The sequence below is a fragment of the Macaca fascicularis genome, chromosome 10 (assembly GCF_037993035.2).
Source record: "Macaca fascicularis isolate 582-1 chromosome 10, T2T-MFA8v1.1".
Taxonomy (NCBI): Eukaryota; Metazoa; Chordata; class Mammalia; order Primates; family Cercopithecidae; genus Macaca; species Macaca fascicularis.
Window position 1 is genome coordinate 91171524 of NC_088384.1, and position 26342 is coordinate 91197865.

Here is a 26342-nt window from a genome sequence, read left to right on the forward strand (position 1 = left end):
CACTGGAAGGAACAGATGGAAAAAAATGAACTTGTGGGCAGTTGTGAAGCATGGAGCCTTGTAGAGGGGATTTGGGGTTTCAGGAACCAGAGCCTGCGGGCAGATGACAAGCCAGAGAGGCTGCTCACCTGGCCGAAGTGGGTAGCCCTCTCGCTTCTCCACTGTGTATCCCTGAGGAATGTTGTAGAATTCCGGGAGCCCCCCAAACTGCTTCCATACGGTGTAGTAGTTGAGGAAGGTCCTCATGGCATTGTCAATGTCTCCAATGAGGCTCTGTGGGAGAAAGTGGCTGTTAGGCAGGTAGACAGCAGGCATAAAACCCTACAGACCTTAAGAAAAGACAAAGTAAAATCTGTGGGGCCAAAAAGGCCATGAATCAATCCCTGAGTCTGCCAGTTACTCAGTGTGGTGCTGAGCCAGGCACTGGACTCCTCTGAGCCTCATCTATAAGACATAACATACACCATCTATCTCATACATTGTTGGAAGGAACAGAGATTGTATGTTAAGTCCCTAAATCTTCTGAGTCATTGTCAGCTACTAACAGTTTTGGAATTCAGCCAGCCAGTTCAAAAGTCTAAGAATAGAGAAAAGTTTGTGCTAAGTCTCACTCCCACCACCACACCCCCAAAAGATAACCATTTTTGTTTTTGTTTTTGAGACAGGGTCTTGCTCTGTCACCTAGGTCGGAGTGCAGTGGCACAATCATGGTTCATTACAGCCTTCACCTCCTGGGCTCAAGAGATCCTCTCACCTCGGCTGGGGGTAGTGGCTCACGCCTGTAATCCCAGCACTTCGGGAGTCCGAGGCGGGTGGATCATGAGGTCAGGAGATCGAGATCATCCTGACTAACGCGGTGAAACCCCATCTCTACTAAAAATACAAAAAAATTAGCTGGGCATGGTGGCGGGCGCCTGTAGTCCCAGCTACTCGGGAGGCTGAGGCAGGAGAATAGTGTGAACCCTGGGAGGCGGCACTTGCAGTGAGCTGAGATTGCGCCACTGCATTCCAGCCTAGGCGACTGAGAAAGACTCCGTCAAAAAAAAAAAAAAAAAAAAAAAGAGATCCTCTCACCTCAGTCTCCCATGTAGTTGGGACCACAGGTGCACACCACAATTCCTGGCTAATTTTCTTATTTTATGTAGAGATGGGGGTCTCATTTTGTTGCCCAGGCTGATCTCAAACTCCTGGGCTCAAGTGATCCTCCTACCTCAGCCTCCCAAAGTGCTGAGATTACAACCACGACCCATCCTGCCTGGCTTCAGATAACCATTACAGATTTCTTGTATAATCTTCCAGAGTTTCTACATGCATGAGTATACGTTATTTTCCCCACACTAAAAAATAGCCTTTGGTTCCTTATTAATAGGGATATTAATTATCTCCATATTTTTAGATACAGAAATTTGGTTTTCAGATATTTTTATTTGAATTGGTTCCAACAACTAATGTGGCAATAAATAATTCTGCATATGTCACATCAAACAGATGTAAAGTGTTATGTATAAGATATATTTTCAGAATTAGGATCACTGGGTCAAAGGATATATGCATTTATAATTTTACCTGCTATTGCTAAGTAGCCATTACTACTAATGTAATCTCACAGGGAAGCAGCTGACCTTGACGTCTCCACTGGATGTCTCGTGGACAGAACAAACTTGTCATTTCCTAAAAAAAATTCTTGGTTCCTTTACATTCCCACAAAGTTGCCTCCTTACTCTGGCCTTTTTCCCTTCTTGGTAAATGACACAATGTCTACCTGGTTATTCTGGATAGAAACCTGGTGGTTATTTATTTATTTTTTTTTTTGAGACAGGGTCTCACTCTGTCACCCAGGCTGCAGTGACATGATTATGGCTCACTGCAGACTTGATCTTCGCGGTTCAAGCAATCCTTCCACTGTAGTCTCCTGAGTAGCTGGGACTACAGGCATGTGCCACCACGCTCGGCTAATTTTTTATTTTTTGTACAGATGAGGTCTCATTATGTTGCCCAGGTGGGACTACTTTTTCTTAAAACTTTTAAAAACGTAGATTATAAAAACATTTTGGTACATGCACTATTTTGGAACAGCAAAGTGGGGCAGATTAGATAAGCTCTAAGATCCTTCCGGCTGCAACTCTACCAGACCATGTAATGAGAAAATAACGAGATGGCAGAGTGGCATGAGCTGCTTCCTGCCCTTCCTCAGGCCCACTGTCAAGAATGAGATTGGACAGAAACGCCCAGTGGAGAAACAGCTGTTGCCAATGGCCATTCCTGCCCAGACTGGAAACGCACTGTCGACTTTAAGTACCACAACGTTCCATGGCAAACTGGAAGCTCAGTTCCTGACACTTACTTTGGCAGAACTCTAAATCTATCTAATTCACTCTAGGTCTCTCTTCCATCCTCAACCTGTCCCTCCAAAAAAAAGTACTCAAGTAACTAACAAAGTACCTTATTTGACTTATACATCAGAATGAGCTTGCTTTGCCAGACCCATAGAAAGATCATCACATTCTTTGATCATTCCTACCTGAAGACCAGGCCAGTAGGCCTCCAAGGACTGGAAGACTGGCATGGACACAGTCCCCTTGTACATCTGCACCCAAAGGTACCAGTCATCGAAGCGGGTGTAGTTCCGGATGGCTTTGTTATACTCTGCAATGGGAGAGATGGGATAATGGACATATGAGTGATTAGGGAGACAAAAGGCAGGCCTGGACAACCGAAGTAAGGACTTACACTTTGGAAAGAGCACCAGGATGCAATGAGACAAGCAGGCTAGAAAAGAGCATGGATTCTGGAGTCAAACTTCCAGCTCAAATTCCAGCTCCAGCTCTACCACATTGCTAACCATGACCTGGGGTGGATTTTTCCCTTTTAAGTCTCAGCCTTATGATCTATAAAATGAGGAGGCCAGGCACGGTGGTTCAAACCTATAATCCCAGCATTTCAGGAGGCCGAGGCAGGCAGATCACCTGAGGTCGGGAGTTCAATATCAGCCTGACCAACATGGAGAAACCCTGTCTCTACTAAAAATACACAATTAGCAGGGTGTGGTGGTGCATGCCTGTCATCTCAGCTACTTGGGAGGCTAAGGCAGGAGAATTGTTTGAACCTGGGAGGCGGAGGTTGCCATGAACCGAGATCACGCCATTGCACTCCAGCCTGGGCAACAAGAGTGAAACTCCATCTTAAAAAGAAAAAAGCGAGGGGGGAGTAATTGATATGGTTTGGCTGTGTCCCCACCTAAATCTCATCTCGAATTGTAGCTCCCATATTTCTCATGTGTTGTGGAAGGGACCTTGTGGGAGATAACTGAATCATGGGGACCGTTTCCTCCATACTTTTCTCATGGTAGTGAATAAGTCTCACAAGATCTGATGGTTTTATAAGGGGTTTCCCCTTTCACTTGGCTCTCATTCTCTCTTGCCTGCCGCCATGTAAGATGTGCCTTTCACCTTCCGCCATGATTGTGAGGCCCCCTCAGCCATGTGGAACTGTGAGTCAATTAAACCTCTTTTTCTTTATAAATTACCCAGTCTCGAGTATGTCTTTATCAGCAGCATGAAAATGGACTAAAACAGTAATGTTAAGTATCTGTGAGACTTTTCAATCATTTATTGACACAACAAACATTCGCTGAGCACCTACCAGGTACCAGGCACCGATGAGTTTGTAAACAAGACAAAATCCAGCCCTGGAGAACTTACATTCTAGTGGGAACTTGAATTTATCCCTTATATCTCTCCCCTAGATTGTAAATCCATGAGGCCTGGCACTTTGTTTTGTTTACTGCAGAATCCCCCACACTAGTACAATGAGCAATAAATATTTTCTGAATGAACAAAGTATCAAATATACATGCAAATAAATAAGATAATCTCAAACAGGAGTTGTAAGGATTATATGAAACAGTCCATGTTCAGAGCTTGGCACAATGCTTGGCACATCCATGGTATTCAATAAATATTTGTTGAAAAAATGAGTAGAGTAGTCCCCCCTTATTTGAGGAGAATATGTTCTAAGACCCTTAGTGGATGTCTGAAACCATGGCTAGTACTATATAAACTCTATATACAGTCATGTGCCATATAACAACATGTCGGTCAACACTGAACTGTAGAGATGGTGGTGGTCCTATAAGATTATAACAGAGGTGAAAAATCACCACAGCCTAAAGATATCACAGCTGTTGTAATTTTATAATGTAATGCATTACTCACTTGTTTGTGGTGATATTGGTGTAAACAAACCTACTGTGCTGCCAGTCATAAAAGTATAACACATACAATTATGTACAGTACATGATATTTGATAATAAATATTTACTCACTTATGTATCTACTATACTATTATCATTAGAGTACTCCTTCCACTTAGATAAAAAAGGTCAGCCGGGTGTGGTGGTTCACGCCTGTAATCCCAACACTTTGGGAGGCCGAGGCAAGTGGATCACCTGAGGTCAGGAGTTTGAGACCAGCCTGGCCAACATGGTGAAACCCCATCTCTACTAAAAATACCAAAAATTAGCCAAGAGTAGTGGTAGGCCCCTGTAATCCCAGCTGCTCAGGAGGCCGAGACAGGAGAATCACAGGAGAATTGAACCTGGGAGGTGGAGGTTGCAGTGAGCCGAGATAGCACCATTACACTACAGCATTGGCAACAGAAGCGAAACTTCGTCTCAAAAAAAAAAAAAAAAAAAAGTCAACTGTGAAACAGCTTCAGGCAGGTCCTTCGAGGAATTCCAGAAGGCATTGTCATCATCTGAGATAACAGCTCTGTGAGTGTTACTGCCCCTGAAGACCTTCTAGCAGGATAACATGGGGAAATGCAAGACAGTGATATTGATGATCCTGACCCTGTGTTGGCCTAGGCTAATGTGTGCTTGTAGCTTAGTTTTTAACAAAAAAGTATAAAAGGTAAAAACAAAATAAAAAAGTAGAAATAGAAAAAAGCTTAGAGAATAAGGATATAAAGAAAATATTTTTGTATAGCTGTACAATGTGTTTTAAGCTAAGCGTTATTACAAATGAGTCAAAGTTTTTAAAAAATTTGAAGTTTACAAAGTAAAAAAGTTACAGTAATCTAATGTTAATGTATTATTGGAGGACAGGCATGGTGGCTCACGCTTGTAATCCCAGCACATTGGGAGGCCGAGGCAGGTGATCACTTGAGGTCAGCAGTTCGTGACCAGCCTGGCCAACATGGTGAAACCCCATCCGTCTCTACTAAAAATACAAAAATTAGGCCAGGCACCATGGCTCATGACTGTAATCCTAGCACTTTGGGAGGCTGAGGCGGGTGGACTGCCTGAGCTCAGGAGTTCAAGACCAGCCTCGGCAACACGGTGAAACCCCGTCTCTACTAAAATACAAAAAATTAGCTGGGCGTGGCAGCGTGCACTTGTAATCCTAGCTACTCGGGAGGCTGAGGCAGGAGAATTGCTAGAACCCAGGAGGCGGAGGTTGCAGTGAACCGAGATCGCAGGACTGCACTCCAGCCTGGGCAACACAGTGAGACTCTGTCTCTAAAAGGAAAAACAAAAATTAGGCAGGCGTGGGGGTGGGTGCCTGTAATCCCAGCTACTCAGCAGGCTGAGGCAGGAGAATCACCTGAACTGGGGAAGCAGAGGTTGCAGTAAACCAAGATCATGCCACTGCACTCCAGCCTGGGCAACAGAGCGAGACTCCATCTCAAAAAAAAAAAAAAAAAAAGAATTTATCATTGGAGAAAGAAAAAAAAAATTAAATAAATTTAGTGTAGCCTAAGTGTACAGTATTTATAAAGTTTACAACAGTGTAATGTCCTAGACCTTGACGTTCACTCACCACTCACCGACTCAACCAGAGCAACTTCCTGTCCTATAAACTTCATTCATGGTTAAGTGCCCTATACAGATGTACCATTTTTTATCTTTTATACTGTATTTGTACTGCACTTTTTCTATGTTTAGATACATAAATACTTACCATTCTATTACAATTGTCTATAGTATTCAGGAGAGTAACATACTGTACAGGTTTGTAGACTACGAGTAATAGGCTACACCATATAGACTAGGTGTGTAGTTGGCTACACCATCTAGGTTTGCTTAAGTACACCCTATGATGTTTGCAAAATGATGAAATCACCTAACGATGCAATTCTCAGAATATATCCCTGTCATTAAGCAACGCGTGACTACTGTTTTCCTATACATACACATCTATGAGAAAGCTTACTTCATTAAATTTTTAAAAATTTTTACTTTTGAGACAGAGTCTTAGTCTGTCACCCAGGCTGAAGTGCAGTGGTATGATCATGGCTCACTGCACCGTCAACCTCCCAGGGTCAAGCAATCCTTCACTTCAGTCTCCCAAGTAGCTGGGACTACAGGCACGCACCACCATGTCCAGCTAATTTTTTAAAATTTTTTGTAAAGACAAGGTCTCACCACGTTGCCCAGGCTGATCTTGATCTTCTGGGGTCAAGCAATTCTCTTGCCTCAGCCTCCCAAAGCGCTGGGATTAAAGACATGAGCCACTGTGCCCAGCCGAAAAAGTTTAATTTATAAATTAGGCATGAGAAGAGATTAACAATAACTAATAAAACAGAACAATGATAACAATATATTGTATAGATGTTATGTGAATTTGTCTCTTTGGTAAGAGACAGAAAAAAAAGAAATTATGTAAATTTGGTGTCTCAAAATATCTTTTTTTTTTTTTTTTTTTTTTTAAGAGAGGGGGTCTTGTTATATTGCCCAGGCTGGTCTCAAACTCCTGGCCTCAAGCAATCCTCACTTCCAAAGCACTGGGATTACAGGCATGAGCCACTGCACTCAGCCTCAAAATACCTTATCTGACTGTACTCACCTATTTTCAGACTGTAGTTGACCGTGGATAACTGAAACCATGGAAATCAAAGCTGTGGATAACAGGGGACTACTGTAGCTATAATAGTAATGGTAATTAGGTGCTCAACAATTCCTTAATATTGCTAGTGTCTAAGGGCCTGGAGGGTAAGATGTATTTATTCAACAGGCATTAATCTATTACCTACCACATGTAAAGCACTGTAAGAAACAAGATGAATAAGGCACGGATTCTGCATTCAATTAGTAGAGCTGTAACTGTTGATAAGAGCTAACTGCAAAACAGATGCTAAAGGTCCTAAATTTTGAAGAAGGATCAAGCTACTTCCTGGGCAAGGTGACATTTAAGTTAGGCTTTGAAGGGTGAAAAGAATTTGGACACAGGAAGACAGGAAAAAAGACATTCTAGGCAAAGAAGACGCCATGTACAATGGCCAGGAGATAAGAAATACAGGGCTATATACACAGAATGCAGCATGCTTCAGTTGGCTTTTGCAAGAAGGCATGAAGTGGTGTAGTGGGCATGAAGTGGGCAGTGTAAGTCCACAGTGACTCTGAATTCAGAACTGATTCTGCAGGCACTCAGGCTGGGCATGGTGGCTCACACCTGTAATCCCAGCAGTTTGGGAGGCCAAGGCAGGCAGATCACCTGAGGTCTGGAGTTTAAGACCAGCCTGGCCAACACAGTGAAATACCATTTCTATAAAAATTCAAAAATTAGCTGGGTGTGATGGTGTGCGCCTGTAGTCCCAGCTACTCAGGAGGCTGAGGCACAAGAATCACTTGAACCTGGGAGGCAGAGGTTGCAGTGAGCCTAGATTGTGCCACTGCACTCCAGCCTGGGAGACACAGCAAGACTCTGTCTCAAAAAAAAAAAAAAAAAAATGTTTTTAAATAAATCACACATCAACAAGAAAAATCAGGGGAAAAGCTCCCTTACTCTGCCCTTTTTACCTAGGAACATGGCCATGAGCTTCTTATCCTGAAGCAGGATGGCTCCTTTCACCAAGTACTCAAAGTAGGAGTCCACGCCAGCCCCGATGCCTGCGTCCTGGGCCACCCACTTGCCAGTGAGCACATCAATGTGGTTGCCGACCTGAGAGAGAGAAAGACACATGGTCCCAAGGGGAAGGCTGATGGCCAAAGAAGGATCTACTCACCCCCAACCCTGACTACCCAGGAAGATGCAAGGTAGGCGCCCCAGTGCTTCTTGGGAGACACACAGACCGTGAGAGGGAAGGGCAAGGCTGGATCATGGCCAGCCTTCCTGTACATCCGCATAGTAGAGATGCATCTCATGTACATTTATGAAGACTTAATTACACACATTGAGCAAAAAATGAAAAAGAAAAATGATTTGGAGTGTTTATATCCTGCCTAGAGTGAGTGTGAGATGGGAGATGAGAATTTGCTGTTCCCACAATCTGTCCGATTTCTCAGCACTCAGCATGTGATTCCAGTATCTGAAGACACAGGCATGCTTTACATATTTCCATAAATTAACTCAAGAAGAACATTCACCAGGAAGCTGACAGAGTGGTTCTAAGGAGAGAAACCGATAGCTGGAGATAGGGGCAAAAGGGGACTTCACCAATGTCACTGAGTACCTTTTTTTATATCCTTTGACTTTTTTTTTTTTTTTTTAATTGTTCAGTCTCTGTAGAGACTGTTAAAAATTGCCAATGCTGGCTGGCCAGGCGCGGTGGCTCAAGCCTATAATCCCAGCACTTTGGGAGGCTGAGGTGGGCGAATCACTTGAGGTCAGAAGTCCGAGACCAACTTGGCCAACATGGTAAAACCCCGTCTCTACTAAAAACACAAAAATTAGCCAGGCATGGTGGTGTGCGCCTGTAATCCCAGCTACTCAGCAGGCAGAGGCACAAGAATCACTTGAATCCAGGAGGGGGAGGTTGCAGTGAGCTGAGATCGCGCCACTGCACTCCAGCCTGGGCGACAGGGGGAGACTCTGTCTCAAAAAAATAAACAAAGATATGCATTTTTCTGTTTCATTTTATTTATTTTATTTTTTGTATTTTTAGGAGAGACAGGGTTTCTCTATGTTGGTCAGGCTGGTCTCAAACTCCCGACCACAGGTGATCCGCCTGCCTCAGCCTCCCAAGGTGTTGGGATTACAGGTGTGAGCCACCACGCCCGGTCACAGATATGTATTTTTCATACAGCTTAGACCCTCATGGAAGCTGGTAACTTCATTTGGTACTCAAAGAAATAGCTAACTGTTCTGTGTTAGTTTGGGTTCCCCCAGAGGCACAACCTCATTCTGATCGAAAGTAGTTGATTTGGAAGGCGAGTCCCTGTAAACACCAGTAGAGGAGGAGTAAAGTGAGGCAGGACAAGGGATGCGGCATTTAAGGGGTAGCCATCAGGCAAGTTTCCACCATGGGAACTGGAGTTCAATCCTGCTGGGGAGCTCAGGAATTCAGTGCAGAGCTCGAGCTTCGGAGTGATCCCACCAAAGGGGCAGGGAACTGGAATGTTTATCCACCAACTCCCATCGGTATCAGTTACTGGCTTGAGAGCTACTCACGGGTAGCATTAAATCCTAGTACCCTCAGCCAAAGGCAAGCAGAGTGGCTCCAGGCACCAGAGGAGACCCCTAGGCAAAGAGGCGCAGGTGATGGCAGTTGGAAGACTGGCCAGTGTGCATGGAAATGGTAAGAGTTGAGAGGATATGGGCACAGCACTAACACAGTCTACTACGGTCCCATTGCTGGAGCAAAACCTGCCTGAGATGGACTAAGGAATTCACTACAGGTCTCCAGGGGGGCACCTTTTTTTTTTTTTTGAGACGGAGTTTTGCTCTTGTTGCCCAGGCTGGAAGGCAATGGCGTGATCTCGGCTCATCGCAACCTCTGCCTCCTGGGTTCAAGCAATTCTCCTGCCTCCACTTCCCAAGTAGCTGGGATTATAGGCATGCACCACCACACCCGGCTAATTTTGTATTTTTTTAGTAGCAATTGGGTTTCTCCATGTTGGTCAGGCTGCTCTCGAACTCCTGACCTCAAGTGATCCGCCTGCCTTGACCTCCCCAAGTGCTGGGATTACAGGCATGAGCCACCGTGCCCAGCCTTAAGGGGGCACCTTCTTAAGGGATTTTCAAGGAGTCCTCACACAAGCTTTACTTTTCAAGCTGAATTAGCACCAGACTCTGCATAAAATGTGCCTAGACCTGAATGCAGTCTTCCTATGTCAGAATGACTCAGCAAAGTTGGTATTAACATATTAACATTACTGACGAAGTAACTGAGGACAAGAGAGGTTGAGTGACTTGCTCAGAGTCACACAGTTTCGATGTAGCAAGGCCAGGGCTTGAATCCAGTTCTGACTAAATCCAGTGGTATGTCCTGGATGGCTTTGGCTCAATTACTGTTAATCTTACTGGATTATTCCCGTTAGAAGCTGAAACTGACCTTAGAGATCATCTGGTCCAAAGTGTGTTCAATTTCCATGGGTTAATAGTACCGGAAGATAAAGGGAAGCTCTGGTGTTAAATAAGTTTGGGAAATGTTAAGTTAAGCAAAGTTGAACAGATTTCTTTACTAGAGGACTTTTATTCTGCTCAAGAGCATTCTGACTCTCCAAAAAAGGGGGGGATATTATGTGTAATATTCCCCTAACTTAACTGGCCAGGACTCATTTTGTCACGCAACAGTCATTCAGTATCTCCCAGAACTGGTGTCCTAAAAAACACAGCAAATACAGACAGACACTAAAAATGAAGGCCGGACGAGCTGATGAGCTGAAGTCACCACGTGAGTCAGGTGCATGAAATATACAACCCTCTTTCTAGAAATCAGAGAATCTCAAGTGGTCAAAGCTTAATGCAGCCCCTGCTGCCCGCCAGAAAAATGTGCTTTCCCACTCTCCTCCCCACTCCAAGCCAAACTTGAATTGGAGGGTTGGTCTGTTTTTGGTGTCCTGAGCCCAAATCCTGGACCACTCCTAAGGTCACCCTAAGTTTTCCTTGGCTTGATTGCAACTTATTGCTCAGAGCCCTGGGCCTCATAAGCTGGGGCCAAGGTGGCAACTTTGACTCAAACAGGAAGGGCAGCAGCGAACCTACCAGCCCGATATCTGACCGGCTCTCCCAGAGGCGCATCAAAGCCACTCTGGCCACATCTTCAAACACCGGGTCACCAGTGAGGCTGCTCAGGGTGGCAAATTCAACAATGAAGGTCCCAATCCCTGCCGTACAGGTGACAGGGGTCTCTCCTGGGTTCACGCCATGAAGTAAGTTCACCGTTCCATATGGCATGCCAGTGGGGGTCTGAAAGGCTGAACAATTGAAAAATTATGACCCCGGACAGGAGCAGGGGGATAGGGATAGTTCTGATACACACCCAAAGCCTGGGACCTTAGCCAGCACTTTCCTCTTTCTCCTGGGTGTCCTGCTAGAGTCTGAGCCAGAGAAGGATAAATGTCGTAACTGGAGGGCCCTGAGCAGCCACCCAGGCCAGATGCTGTCAAACACTGCTCTGCACAACCCTTGGGTTCCTGCTCGTGATGAGGGTGCTCCACACACACTCACTTTAGCTATTTTTATTTATTTTACACTATGCCTTCAAAGTCCAGGCAGGTAACTTATTGTAATGCAGGCAGGGGTTAAGCCACAGAAAGTGGTGGGGCTTGTGGCACAATGAAAAGAGTAAGCCCCATTCAAAGCCATTCATAGACTTTTGGCTCACGCCTATAATCCCAGCACTTTGGGAGGCCAAGGCAGGCAGATCACTTGAGGCCAGGAGTTCCAGACCAGCCTGGCCAACATGGTGAAACCCTGTCTCTACTAAAAATACAAAAATTAGACAAGTGTGGTGGTGCACGTCTGTAATTCCGGCTATTTGGGAGGCTGAGGCACAAGAATTGTTTGAACCCAGGAGGCGGGGGCTGCAGTGAGCTGAGATTGTACCACTGCACTCCAGCCTGGGTGACAAGACGAGACCCTGTCTCAAAATAATAATAATAAATAAAGCCATTCATAGACTTTAAATAAAGATCTCTGCTTTAAATAAAAAGTACAGGGGCTAAATAATTTTTAAAAGGAAGCAAAATAGGATATAAACCACTAAACCACTGATATAGCATGACCCTGGATTTATAGGTAGGGAAAACCATGCCTGTGAAGAAGTGATTCAGCCAAAGGCCACACAGAAGAGTGTCAAACAGAGCTGGGATGGGAACACCTGCCCTATGCCCACCCCTAGCCCCAGTCCAGTTCTCTGCCCGCCCCACCCAAGTGTCTTCTGATTCAAGACGAGAACTAGACAACCAGCCAGAGGCAGAGATTTCCTCTCCGGGCCTAAAGGTCAAACAACTCCAGAGCAGCCTGTGCGTCACCAATCTGTGAACAAAGGTGTCGACACTTCCAAGAACCACAGGGTCTAGCAACTCTGTCTGCCACAGACAAGAAACTTGCTATCTGGCAGACACTAGCGGGACAGCAAGTCACAACCAGGAAGGGCTCTAAGGAATATTTCAGAAAAGTCAGGCCGTATTAAAAAGAAGGGGAGTGACAAAATCCTGTTTCTTGACCTTTTTTAATAAAATGACCAATGGCCAAAAATAATTAAATAATAAAGGAGGAGCAGCTAGACAGAGTTTCCAGAGTTTCCTCCAGGAATGCATCACACAGGACACAATGTCCGCAAGGAAGACGCTTAAGCCATTAGCCATGAGCCATGAGCCATGAGTGAGACCTGAACCCAGCTCACCCACTATCCTCAGCTCTCCCCCAAAGGATAGGCAAGTGCGATGTGACAGGGATAAAGAGGCCGGGTGTGGTGGCTCATACCTGTAATCCCAACACTTTGGGAGGCCAAGGCAGGTGGATCACTTGATCCCAGGAGTTCAAGACCAGCCTGGGCAACATGGTGAAACCCCATCTCTACAAAAAAAATTTAGCCACGTGCGGTGGCGTGTGCCTGTAATCCCAGCGACTCAGGAGGCTGAGGTGGGAGAATCAACTGAGCCCAGAAGTTCGAGAGGCTGCAGTGAGCCATGATCACGCCACTGCACTCCAGCCTGGGTGACAGTGAGACCCTGTCTCAAAAAAAAAAAAAAAAGAAAGAAAGAAAAGGGATAAATAAGTGAGATGGCCAAGAGGCTGGTGGAAAGCACAGTGTGACGTGTCTGGGTGTGAACAGTCCTCAGAGCTTCCACCACACCCTGAAGGGAACACAGTGTACAGTTGATGCTACTGAGCCTGGTGTTACTGCCTCACTAGACAAAAACACGGAGGCTTGGCCTGCAGCCCTGGACACAGCTTAGCCACAAAACAAATCCCTCTCGTTTTAAAAGTGTTGGAGGTTCTCTAAGCAGTTTCTCTTTCCTGACCTCATTTTAGCCTCCCCAAAACCCAATGTGGTAGGGAGGTGGAAATTATGATTCTCATTCGATAGATGGAAAAATTAAACTGTGGAGAGAGACCAGACACAGTGGCTCATGCCTGTAATCCCAGCACTTTGTGAGGCCGAGGTAGGCAGATCACTTGAGGTCAGGAGTTTGAGACCAGCCTGACCAACATGTTGAAACTTCATCTCTACTAAAAATACAAAACTTAGCTGGTCATGGTGGTGGGCGCCTATAATCCCAGCTACTTGAGAGGCTGAGGCAAAAGAATTGCTTGAACCCGGGAGGCAGTGGTTACAGTGACCTGAGATTGCGCCACTGCACTCCAGCCTGGGTGACAGAGCAAGACTCCATCACGAACAAACCAACAACAAACTGTGAAGAGAAAGAGTGGCTTGGTCAAAATGTTGACTGGCAGAGCTGAGTCTAGAATCCAGGGCTGCCAATGCTCACACCAACACCCTTCCCTGGGCCCCTGTTACTCCAGCAGTGTGTGAAATAACCATAGTACCTGGGAGGGGACAAATGGGTTCATTCAAAATAAGGGCAATGGCCTTCCACCCACCAGGCTGGTCACCTTCCACCATCCCCTGCAAACAATAATGAGGTCAACTCATCCACCTGGGTCAGGGCCCCAGCAGGCCCTTAAAATGCCCAGGACACTCCTGATTTCCACGGTGGGTGCCTGGGGGGTAGAAATACCAAATACACCTGCTGAGAAATACCAGGAATTAATTCAGCACTGCCACTCCCATCTTCAGCAAGGGAAGCAGGACCTAATGGACTTCATCTCTGCCCCATCTCTGTGTGGGTCTTACCTGGGAGGAGTTTTCGGGCCGCCTCCTCAGCCATTCTCAGGAGAGGCCCGGAACAGGGCCATCCAGCCTCTACTTCCACCCCAGCCTTCTTGGAGAGCAGATGAGCAGACAGGAGTCCTCCTACCACTACAGATGGCACAGAAAGCAAATGGCACAGTCCAAAGGGAAAGACCAAGGGACCAAGGATCTTTCCCCTGTGCGAGTTAAACCTAAACACTCTATTGGGGGTGCATGTTCTCAGGACCTCCTGAGGCTATTTCATGGGTAAAAACAAACAAACAAACAAACAAAAAACCTCCCTCTATTGGGGTGGCTCACTGGGAAGAAGCTAGAGCCACCTAGTGAAAAAAGAGTCCCTTAATCCCACATATTTATACAGTGTTAAGTTTATGGGTTTTTTTCTCTTGGTGCATCACAGGAACAGTGTCTATTTTTCTGTAAGTCCCTATTGTGTACCAAGCACTAACTATTACTGCCCCCTGTTCATATGAAGATACTGAGGTTCCATGAGATAAAGTGACTTGCCCCAGGTCACCCATCTAGTAGGTGGTAGGGCTCAGTGTCTTTGATTCCAAAGCCCATGCTCATTCCATTTGTCACTCTGTCTGTCTCCCAGTCATCTGTCACACCTGGAGGGAGGGGGTAATGGTGGTTATTACCTTTATTTTACTAATTTATCTATTTCAACTTATTATGCAATATTTAGAACTTTTTTTTTTTTTCTTTGAGACAGAGTCTCATTCTGTCCCCCAGGCAGCAGTGCAGTGGCACAATTTCGGCTCACTGCAAGCTCCGCCTCCCAGGTTCACACCATTCTCCTGCCTCAGCCTCCTGAGTAGCTAGGACTACAGGCGCCCGCCACCGTCCGGCTAATTTTTTTGTATTTTTTTTTGTAGAGACAGTGTTTCACTGCACTAGCCAGGATGGTCTCGATCTCCTGACCTCATGATCCGCCCGCCTCGGCCTCCCAAAGTGCTGGGAATTACAGGCCTCAGCCACCGTGCCCGGCCTATTTAGAACTTTTAAAAAGACACAAAGGTTCTGTACTTGGAAACATAGCTAAATAGATATCCTGAGTGGCCCTCTCACTGAAAATAACTGGTGACCCTAAGCTTCAAAATTCCCCTCCTCCCTGCAGAGGGGGAATAGGAGACCAAGGCCAGGCCTGCACCAGGTGGAAGTCTGATAAAAGGTCCCTATGTAAGCCAGGCGCGGTGGCTCACGTCTGTAACACCAGCACTTTGGGAGGGCGAGGTGGACAGACCACGAGGTCAGGAGATGGAGACCATCCTGGCCAACATGGTGAAACCCCGTCTCTACTAAAAATACAAAATATTAGCCAGGCATGGTGGCGCACGCCTGTAGTCCCAGCTACTCGGGAGGCTGAGGCAGGAGAATTCCCTTGAACCCAGGAGGCGGAGGTTGCAGTGAGCCAAGATGGCACCACTGCACTCCAGCCTGGGCAACAGAGTGAGACTCCATCTCAAAAAAAAAAAAAGTCCAGGTGCGGTGGCTCACGCCTGTAATCCCAGCACTTTAGGAGTCCGAGGCAGGCGGATTGCGTGAGCTCAGGAGTTTACGACCAGCCTGATAAACACAGTGAAACCCCGTCTCTATTAAAAATACAAAAAATTAGCTGGGCGTGGCGGTGTGTGCCTGTAGTCCCAGTTACTCGGGAGGCTGAGGCAGGAGAATTTCTTGAACCCAGGAGGCGGAAGTTGCAGTGAGCTGAGATCACGCCACTGCACTCCAGCATGGGCGACAGAGCCAGACTCCGTCTCAAAAAAAAAATAAAATAAAATAAAGAAAAGAAATCTACATGTATGTACATTATGGTAAAGCTGCAGAGGCTGGGCGCAGTGGCTCACGCTTGTAATCCCAGCACTTTGGGAGGCCGAGGCAGGTGGATCACCTGAGGTCGGGAGTTCAAGACCAGCCTGACCAACATGGAGAAACCCCGTCTCTACTAAAAATACAAAATTAGCCAGGCATGGTGGCACACACCTGTAATCCCAGCTACTCGGGAGGCTGAGGCAGGAGAATCGCTTGAACCCGGGAGGCGGAAGTTGCGGTGAGCCGAGATCGCGCCATTGCACTCCAGCCTGGGCAAAAAGAGCGAAACTCTGTCTCAAAAAAAAAAAAAAAACAACAAAAAACAAAAACAAATAAAAAAAAAAAAAACACTGCAGAACACCAAAGGGAAAAAAGATCTCGAATGCAGCCAGAATCCATGTAATAAGTATTAATGCTGAGTGATGGGCACATCTGGTTCATTATACTATTTTCTCTACTTTTATGTTTGAAGTTTTCCATAATAAAAAGTTTTTAAAAGGAGACACCAAAGTGAAAACCAAAACAAGATTCTCTACAAAGAAATAATAAATTGACAGGTTACTTCTTAACAATAATGAAACCAGAAGATATTGGAAAATTTTTTCAATACAATAAGAGAAAGTAATCATCAACCTAGAACCATACACCCAGCAAAAATATCACCCAAAGGCCAACCAAAGACAGCGGAATAAAGACATTTTCATATAAACAAAAGCTGGGAATGTTTGCGAAGCACACACCTGCATTAAAGGAAATTCTAAAGGAAATACTTTGGAGAAAAGGTCTGACACACGAAAAGAAAAGATAGTCAAAAAAGTGGTAAAAAGGCCAGGCACAGTGGCTCACGCCTGTAATTCCAGCACTTTGGGAAGCCAAGGCAGGTGGATCACTCAAGGTCAGGAGTTTGAGACCAGCCTGGCCAATGTGGTGAAACACCATCTGTACTAAAAATACAAAAATTAGCCTGGCGTGGTGGTGCACACCTGTAATCCCAGCTACTCGGGAGTCTGAGGCAGGAGAATCATTTAAACCCAGGAGGTGGAGGTTGCAGTGAGCCAAGATCGTGCCATTGCACTCCAGCCTGGGTGACAGAGTGAGACTCTATTTCAAACCAAAAACAACAACAAAAAAGTGGTAAATATATGCGTAAATGCAAAACTTCAACAGTATAGAACAAAAATTATAATGTATGGAGGGTTTAAAACAAATAACTAAAATATATAACTATAGCATATAGGTCAGGATGTTCTCTAAGCCAGGTTTTGCATTATTCAGGAGTAGAACAAAGATTTTCACTAAATTTAGACTTTGATAAGTTATGTTTATTAAATTTACTTGGTAAACTATGTAAAAAGCTAGATATTGTGCATAATTTCCATATTGGTAAGAGGAAAATGGAATGAGGGAAAAACAATCTAAAGAAGGCATGAAAAAGGGCAGAATAAAGGAACATAAAGAAGATGGCACAGGGCCGGGTGCAGTGGCTCACACCTATAATCCCAGCACTTTGGGAGGCTGAGGCGGGCGGATCACCTGAGGTCAGGAGTTCGAGACTAGCCTGGCCAACATGGTGAAACCCCATCTGTACTAAAAATACAAAAATTAGCAGGGCATGGTGGCGAGCACCTGCAATCCCAGCTACATGGGAGGCTGAGACAGGATAATCGCTTGAACCCGGGAGGCAGAGGTTGCAGTAAGCCGAGATCGCACCACTACGCTCCCGCCTGGGCAACAGAGCGAGACTCCATCTCAAAAAGAAAACAGAAGATGGCACAGAGAGCACAATACTGTAGAAATGAGTGCAAATATATCAGTAATTACAGTAAATGTAAATGGATTAAATGTTTCAGTTAAAGATTGTCAGAATGGATAAAATATAATACACTATTTGCAAAAGATGTATCTAATCATAAAACTACAGAAAGATGGAAAGGATAGAAAAAGATACATGGGAAAATGTCAACCAAAAGAAAGCTGGTATCAATTATATTCATATCAAAAATGAAGGTATAAGAACGACTTTCATTCACGGATGACAAACTGGGCTCAGAAGCTGGGAGACACAGCCAACAAGCACAGCCTCCAACTCACGCCGGATTCCTAAACCAGGATTTTAGACCATGTTGTCCCTCTGCTCTCTTCTCTTTTTTAAAATTTTTATGGATCATATGTCTGGAATATAAGTTTCATTGCAGAAAACATACAAAATAATGGGGAAAAGTAGAACTCTGCCATCCAGAGGTGACAGCTGTTAAGTGGTCTAGAGGTCAATGCAAATAAGGGTTGTGGTAGCTTCACAAGAATCACTGGAAGTCTGCTAAAAAAACTGATCCTAGGACCCAACCCAGAGATTCCAATTCATTAGGTTTAGGGTGGAGCTTCAACATTTGGATTTTTTAAAAGGTCCTAAGTGGTTCCTATGGGCAGCCAAGTTTGGAAGATTAATGCCCTAGATTTGCACTGTCCAATACAATAATCACTAACCACATGTGACTATTTAAATTTAATATCATTAAAATTAAATGAAATTAAAAATTCAGTTCCATAGTTGTAGTAGATACATTCCAAATGCTCAAGAGCTCATGTGGTTAGTGGCTACCACACTGGCCAAAACACAGAAAATAAAACATTTCCATCATTGCAGAAAATTGGATTGGACAGACAGTAAGTTCCAAGAAGGCAAGGATCATATCTCTCTTGTTCATAGCTGTGTGCCTAGTATCAAATATATATTAAAGAGGTGAGTAATCTGGTGTATTTCTTTCCAGGCTTTTAGTCTCCTGGTCACTTTCATATCCGAAACTGATGAGGAAATCCTGAGACTTCCCCACCTCATCCTCCAGGAGAGAAGGAGAGCTCTGTCGGTCAGAGGTTTAGGCCAAGGGTCCTGGCATGGTCAGTCCTTAAAATCCTATTTACCACTTTTTGGTTTACAGAGGCAACTTCACACTCTCTTTTCTTTTAAAGGTCCTAGAGAGCAGCCCTCACCTCGAATGTTGGTTTCAAACACAGAGGCGTTCACATCAATATCAAAGTCCACGTTGTCCTGGAGCACTTCAACCACTCTTTGGAATTCTGAGACATTCCCCAAAATCTGGAAATAAAAAGGAGACCTGATGTTGAGGCTGTTGCATGCATGGAGGCAGATTCAGAGTCTGGGATCCTATGTTGATGTGGCCCTCACAAATTCCACTTAAGACCTCCAGTTTCTTTCCTAGGATTGGTGACAGCAGAAGAAAGCACTGAGAGCTAGAGATCATCCAGAGACTTCATATCAAGAGACTGGTTAAGTAAATTCCTAGGTCCCAATTAAGAGTGACGATGTAGTCATTTAAAACGGACACAATAGGCCGGGCGCGGTGGCTCAAGCCTGTAATCCAGCACTTTGAGAGGCCGAGACGGGCGGATCATGAGGTCAGGAGATCGAGACCATCCTGGCTAACACTGTGAAACCCCGTCTCTACTAAGAAATACAAAAAACTAGCCGGGCGAGGTGGCGGGCGCCTGTAGTCCCAGCTACTCGGGAGGCTGAGGCAGGAGAATGGCGTAAACCCGGGAGGTGGAGCTTGCAGTGAGCTGAGATCTGGCCACTGCACTCCAGCCTGGGCGACAGAGCGAGACTCCGCCTCAAAAACAACCAACCAAACAAACAAACAAACAAAAACGGACACAATATAAAGAATGCAAACTACACGGAAGTCTTAGATTTTTTGTTTTGTTTTTTTGAGACAGAGTCTCACTCTGTCGCCCAGGGTGGAGTGCAGTGGCGAGATCTCAGCTTACTTCAAGCTCCGCCTCCCGGATTCTCCTGCCTCAGCCTCCTGAGTAGCTGGGATTATGCGCCACCATGCCCAGCTAATTTTTGTATTTTTAGTAGAGACAGGGTTTCACCATATTGGCCAGGCTGGTCTCGAACTCCTAACCTCGTGATCCACCCGCCTCGGCCTCCCAAAGTGCTGGGATTACAGGAGTGAGCCACCGCACCCAGCCAAAAGTCTTAGTTTGACATTTTGCAGTAGGTATCAGTTGTTTTTAACCCTGTCTTGTCATGTTCAACCTTGTGGAAAACAGAACAGGTTGGCTGACCCAAAACTAAATTCATTCCTACCCTCTTTACCTCATGGCCTCCCACCAGAGGTTGGAAATCCAGAAGCTTTCTGAGCCTCCTTTGCTGCTGCAGTTGATTGTTTACCCAGTCAATTCTGACCCTTGAGAATTCTACTGGGGGCACTTCTGGGAAGGCTTCTGTCTTCTTAATACCAAGGGACAAACACAGCTAACATGGCTTTTAGTCTCTCTCTTTCTGCCTTGAACTCAGACTTGATTTCTGAAGCGATGGCAGCTATGTGAGACCATGAGGTACTAAGCATGAGAATAAAAGCCAAACCACTAACGATACTAGAATGCAAAGCTACAAAGAGCCTAGTCTCTGATAACACGGTTGAGTAGCTGACCCAACGCTAGAAATTACCTCTAGACTTTCTTTTGCTTGAGAAAATAAACCCTTTTTATTTCAACCATTAGCCAAATGCAATCTCAATCTCTCTTCTTTTGACAATAAATAACATCTCAGTTTACCCTCTAGGAATCACTCTTCCCCAGTAGTCACTCCTGTGATTTGGGAGAGGCTGATCCCATCCCTCTGGCTATGGAATGGGTACTTGACCTGGACCAGTCCAAGACTTTTTTTTTGTTTTGTTTTGAGACAGGGTCTTGCTCTGTTGCACAAGTTGGAGTGCAGTGGTGTGATCATAGCTCATCACAGCCTTGAACTCCGGGGCTCAAGTAATGCTGGCCTCCCAAACTGCTGGGATTACAGGCATGAACCACCACGCCTGGCCCTTTTTACCTTTCTAAGCATCAGGTTTCTTTTATATCTTTTGTTTGTTTGTTTGTCTGAGACAGGGTTTTATTCTATTACCCAGACCAGAGTGCAGTGGTGCAATCTTGGCTCACTGCAACCTCTGCCTCCCTGACTCAAACAATCCTCCCACCTCACCCTCCTCCCAAACAGATGGAGCCACAGACATGTGCCATCATGCCTAATTTTTTATATTTTTGGTAGAGACGGGGTTTCACCATATTGCCCAGGCTGGTCTTGAACTCCTGTGCTTAAGTGATCCTCCCGCCTTGGCCTCCCAAAATCCCTCACGCCTCCTTGGGATTACAGGCGTGAGCCACTGCACCCAGTCGTAAGCATCAGGTTTCTTAGCCATAAGAAGGAGTAAATGTACTTACCTCAAGAAGTTGTTGGAAGAATTAATACATGTCTGTACTAAGCCCTACACAAACATACTAATTAGTCACTGATATTATTTATTTTTAATTTTTTGAGACAGAGTTTCACTCGTCACCCAGGCTGGAGTGCAATGGTGCAATCTCAGCTCACTGCAACCTCTGCCTCCCGGGTTCAAGCAATTCTCCTGCCTCAGCCTCCCCAGTAGCTGGGATAACAGACATGTGCCACTACGCCAGGCTAATTTTTTGTATTTTAATAGAGACGGGGTTTCACCATATTGGCTGGGCTGCTCTCGAACCCCTGACCTCAGGTGATCTGCCTGCCTCAGCCTTCCAAAGTGCTGGGATCACAGGTGTGAGCCACCGTGCTCAACCTGATATCCTTTTATTATCATTGAACATGGCTCCTAGAATGTAAGCCTCTGAAAACAGGAGGATGTCAAAGTCTCTGTATCCTCCACAGAGTTATACAAGCCTATTACAAGTCTCCATACATAACAGGTCCTCTATAAATGTTTGCTAAATAAATGAATCTGCATAAGTTGTAGTTCATTTTTCCCTATGTAGCTAGGCAACTGCAGCGGACAGTTCAGAATCATGAGATGCAAATAAAAGGCCTAGGAAAGGAATTCATTTTTCACCCACAGTCAAGCTGCCAAAAGAGGAAGGATGTTGGTTATGTAACGGTGGAAAGGAAAAGAAACAGACGAGATACTTACCAGCAAGGTGTCCAGTGCGTCAATTAGAGTCAGAGAAAAACTGCAAAAGGACAGAAATCCCAGCCGCTTAGTAAGAAAATCAAATACCAGACATTATGGCTGCCCTAGATCTGATCCCCTTAAAAGTAAATGAGGCAAGGTAATGCCTCTGCCTGTCCCACTTACAGTCACAACAGAGAAACCACAGTGAAAATCGCAGGGATCCTCTGACCCACTTAATGCACCTGGGAGGGTTGGCTGATGTAGCTCCATTGTAATTAAATTCATCACCTATATTCTGGCATTCTCCTCTACCATTGGGAGGCAGTATACGATTGTAGCTTAAAGCACAGGCTTTTCACCGATTTTCACATCTAGGAATTTACCCCACAGTGAACAGCTATTTGACAGTGTTCATGGCAGTATTGTTTAGAACAGCAAGAGGCTGGAAAGAACCCAACTGTCTGCCCATTAATGGGTGATTAAACTGTGTTATAAACAGTGCAAAACTATGAAGTTATCAAAAAGATTGTCATCAAGACTTCTATGTGCTGATGGAAAGATATTCGAATTGTTTTTAATGAAAAAGACAGGGTGGTTTAGTATGTTTCCATCTGTGTTTCAAAAAGACATACTTACTGACAGAAAGCAGATCAGAAATTGTTAGGGTCAGTGGTGGTGCAGGGATGAATTATAAAGGGTCACAAGGGAGCTTTTTAAGATAACAGAAGTGTTTCATATCTTGACTGTGATGGTGGTCACTATGCACTTAAAACGAGCGTAGGCCAGGCATGGTGGCTCATGCCTGTAATCCCCCAGCACTTTGGGAGGCCGAGGTGGGTGGATCACCTTAGGTCAGGAGTTCAAGACCAGCCTGGCCAAATGGCAAAACCCCATCTCCACAAAAAAATTATCCAGGTGTGGTGGTGGGCTCCTATAATTCCAACTACCTGGGAGGCTGAGGCAGGAGAATCGCTTGAAGCCAGGAGGCGGAGGTTGCAGTGAGCCAAGATCACACCATTGCACGCCAGCCTGGGAAACAACAAACTCCATCTCAAAAAACAAAAAGAGTATACTTTATTATATGTAAATTATGCCTTTAAGAAGTTCATTTTAAAAAGATACACATATACACATCTATATGTATAATGGCACAAACCAAGAATATTTCTGGAGAGATACGAAGGAAAGTTAACAGTTGGAATTCTAGGGTATGGGAGATATTTATTGTACATAATTTTTTACCACTTGAATTTGCCATTTGTATTTACTTTGTTGCAACTTAAAAAAATAAAAACCATCACAAGTTTTGAGTTTAATTTCTCTCGACCTTAGCACATTCGTGTGTAAAACAGGGATAATGGCACCTAACTCGTATGGGGTATTAAGATAATTAAAGGAGATGACACAGTAAAATGTTTAGCACAGTGTTCAATCAATGCCAGCTTCAGCTAATGCAATGATTCTTCACTCAGCAAGGAATAAGCCAGTGAATTCCAGCTCTCATAGATTTTTATTCTAGTGGGAAGGAGAAAGACAAACCAGTAGATAAGTGAAAATGAGAGTATCAAAGAGAAGTGCTACAAAGAAAATAAAACAGGTAACTTGTGAGAGTGACTTAAAAGGGAGTCGTAGGTCGTTAGGGAAGCGGATGCTGAGGAGGTGACTACTGAGCTGAGATCTGAATGACAAGCAGCAGCCAGTTATGGGAGGAAAACCGGGAGAGTGTATTTCAGGCACAGGGAACACCAACTACAAACAGTTAAGTTTTAGGAGTGTCACACTCCTTCCTCGACCTGAATGCCCACCTGCACAATGAAAGGGTTGGGTTTTCTAATTCTTGGAGCCCTTCCACGGTTTCTTGTTACTCCAGAAATTGCCTATGTCCCCACAGCTGGTGCCTGTTACTGCTGGCGCTGAGCCCAGTGATCCAGCCCACCCGGCTAATCCAGGACTTTTTTTTCACTGAGAGAGGCTAAATGGGTCCTGGAGGTGATAGCAAGAATTGGAGGGAGCGCGGTTGTAGCTCATCTGGGGGCTTTCCGGTGCCGGTGAGGAGACCATGAAGCCAGCAGCCCCAGTTGACCCGCCCGCCTAGGCCCGGAGAGTCAGACCCTGGCCGCCCCTTGCCCCTCCGCTCGCACTACCTGCCCCAGGTGTCGTGCCCGTCACAGGTGAGAGGTCGTAGCTCATCGAAGGGAAAGGCATTCTCCAGGTAGCTGTCGTAGGCGTGGTAGAACATGGCCTTGACTCGCTCCCTGGGCGTGGGACGAGAAATCAGGCATGGGGCCAGAACACAAAAACAAGCAGGGGAAGAACAAGATACAGGGCGGAAAGTGGGAATCACTAGCTGATTTCTGCCTGGGACCTAGCGGCGGGGTCCGAGCAAGTCGGGGTAGGAGACCTGGGATGGACAGAAAGGGAAGGGACCCGGTTCGCGCATCCCATTCCCCAACTGCGAAAGGGCGGGAACCTGGCCTCCTTCACCTGTAGTGGGCGGGATCTGGCGCGGAGCCGTCGGGACCTGGCGCACCATGGTGCAGAGGCAGCAGCGCGCACAGGAGGCCGAGCGAGATGAGCAGCCGGAAAGGCATAGAGCTCGTGTCCTCTCAGCGCCGCCGCCGCAGCAGCAGCCACTGCAACCAGCTCATCCTGGGAGCTGCTGCGGGTTCTTCCGGGGACCCGCGCCACTGCGCCTGCGCGCTGAGAAATCAGCCTCTCACTTCCGGACTACAAGCCCCGGAATGCAATGGGCAGCGAAACGTGGCCGAAGAGCAACTTGGGATATACGGTTTCGGAAACACTGATCAACGTGTCTTAAAGACAGTGGCTGTTGTTACTACTGTTATTAATTAGTGTTTTAATAATAACAGCTAGCGTGCATTGAGCACTTATTGTGTACTAGTACTGTACGGAGCATTTAAAATGCATTCTATCATATTTGTTTCAACAACCTTATTAAGCATGAAGGCTGGGTAAACATGAGAAATGTTCAGCCTCTACCATTATTATGTAGCAGAAGGAGCCGCAGACAAAACTCCTCAGACGCCGGGTTAAAGAAGGAAGGAGCTTTAATCGGCTGGGAGCGTGGGCTGACTCAAGTCTCAAAAACCGAGCTCCCCGAGTGAGCAATTCCTGTCTCTTTTAAGAGCTTACAACTCTAAGGGGGTCCGCCTGAGAGGGTCGTGATTGATTGAGGAAGCAGTGGGTATGTGCCTAGGGGCTGCATGCACCGGTAATCAGAAGGGAACAGAACAGGACAGGGATTTTTACAATGCTTTTCCATACAATGTCTGGAATCTATAGATAATATAACCGGTTAGTTCAGGGCTGGATCTTTAATTACCAGGCCTGGAATGCAGCGCTGGGCTGTCTGACTACTGATTTAACTTCTGTCTTTAACTCCTACTTTTTATTTGAGGCAGAAATTGGGCATAAGATAATATGAGGGGTGGTCTGCTCCGCTATTTAGGGATATTAAGCTTCCCAAACCAGTTACTTGTTGATTGTATAAGATACAACTCACATTTATTTGTCCAAAACTTCCACTTTTTTTTTTTTTTTAATCTCTTGCATTTTCTGATGCTGTCACTCTTGAGGTTTCCTGAAATCCCTTCAGTTCTAGAAATTCATGACATTTCTTTCCTTCCACTTTGGGATGTGGTTACACAATCACGGTCCCTTCAGTCTCCATCTCAAACCGGAAGCTTACCCCTATCAGCCCTGTAGAATGTCTTAGGTAAGAATGAATACCTTGGTCAGGCGCGGTGGCCCAAGCCTGTAATCCCAGCACTTTGGGAGGTTGAGGCGGGTGGATCACCTAAGGTTAAGAGATCGAAACCAGCCTGGCCAACATGGTGAAACCCCGTCTTTACTAAAAATACAAAAATTAGCCAGGCGTGGTGGTGGGTGCCTGTAATCCCAGCTACTGGGGAGACTGAGGCAGGAGAATCGCTTGAAACTGGAAGGCAGAGGTTGCAGTGTGCCAGGATCGCACCACTGCACTCCAGCCTGGGCAAAAGAGCAAAACTCCATCTCAAAAAAAAAAAAAAAGAAAGAAAAAAGAATGACTACTCTGGAGCACTATAGCTTTCAGGAGGTTTGTGATCCATTTCTCCATTTCCCTTATTCCCAAGTTTCTCAAGTTTGGTCAGCACCTTAGACCACAGCAACACCCATGACTTTGGTCAGTGTGACATGCAGTAGAACCAACCCTGAATTTGAAGTCAGATCTAGGCTCCAGTTAATTACAACTCTGTCACTCATCTATAACCTGTGTATGTGACCCTCTCCTCTGGGGCTAGCATCCTTGTCTATAAATAATGAGGTGTTTGAACAAATGGATCTTTGAGATCATTTTCGGTCTAGCTTTCTATGATTCTAGGATTGGCTATCTCCTATTTGCTGAAAAAGGCACATGGAAGTGGTAGCTCAGTTTGTTGAGCCGGAGTGCAGCCAGGCTTGGTCTCCTTTGGTCCCACATCTATCCCTGAAAACATCCCCCAAGTAAGTGTCTCAAAATGCCATCCATTGATAGAATTAAATCCC

The 26342-nt window shown here is 45.5% G+C and overlaps 1 protein-coding gene across 15 annotated transcripts in view; it reads right to left on the reverse strand.

The window, feature by feature from the left end:
* Nucleotides 1-24470, reverse strand: part of EDEM2 (ER degradation enhancing alpha-mannosidase like protein 2) — a 33208-nt gene extending 8738 nt beyond the window's left edge. For 4 of the 15 annotated variants that reach the window (XM_074005153.1, XM_045362812.2, XM_074005150.1 and 1 more), the window contains exons 1-9: nt 24282-24470; nt 23942-24052; nt 21816-21855; nt 18847-18952; nt 14026-14151; nt 10926-11137; nt 7799-7940; nt 2522-2646; nt 129-273 (exon numbers count right to left, since the gene is read on the reverse strand). In XM_074005153.1, the coding sequence (XP_073861254.1) occupies nt 129-273; nt 2522-2646; nt 7799-7940; nt 10926-11137; nt 14026-14151; nt 18847-18952; nt 21816-21855; nt 23942-24052; nt 24282-24388 (1114 nt within the window). In that variant the 5' untranslated portion in view covers nt 24389-24470. The remainder of the gene's footprint in view (nt 1-128; nt 274-2521; nt 2647-7798; nt 7941-10925; nt 11138-14025; nt 14152-18846; nt 18953-21815; nt 21856-23941; nt 24053-24281) is intronic. The other 11 variants (XM_005568810.4, XM_074005154.1, XM_074005151.1 and 8 more) reach the window with 10 other exon arrangements.
* Nucleotides 24471-26342: the final 1872 nt, after the last annotated feature.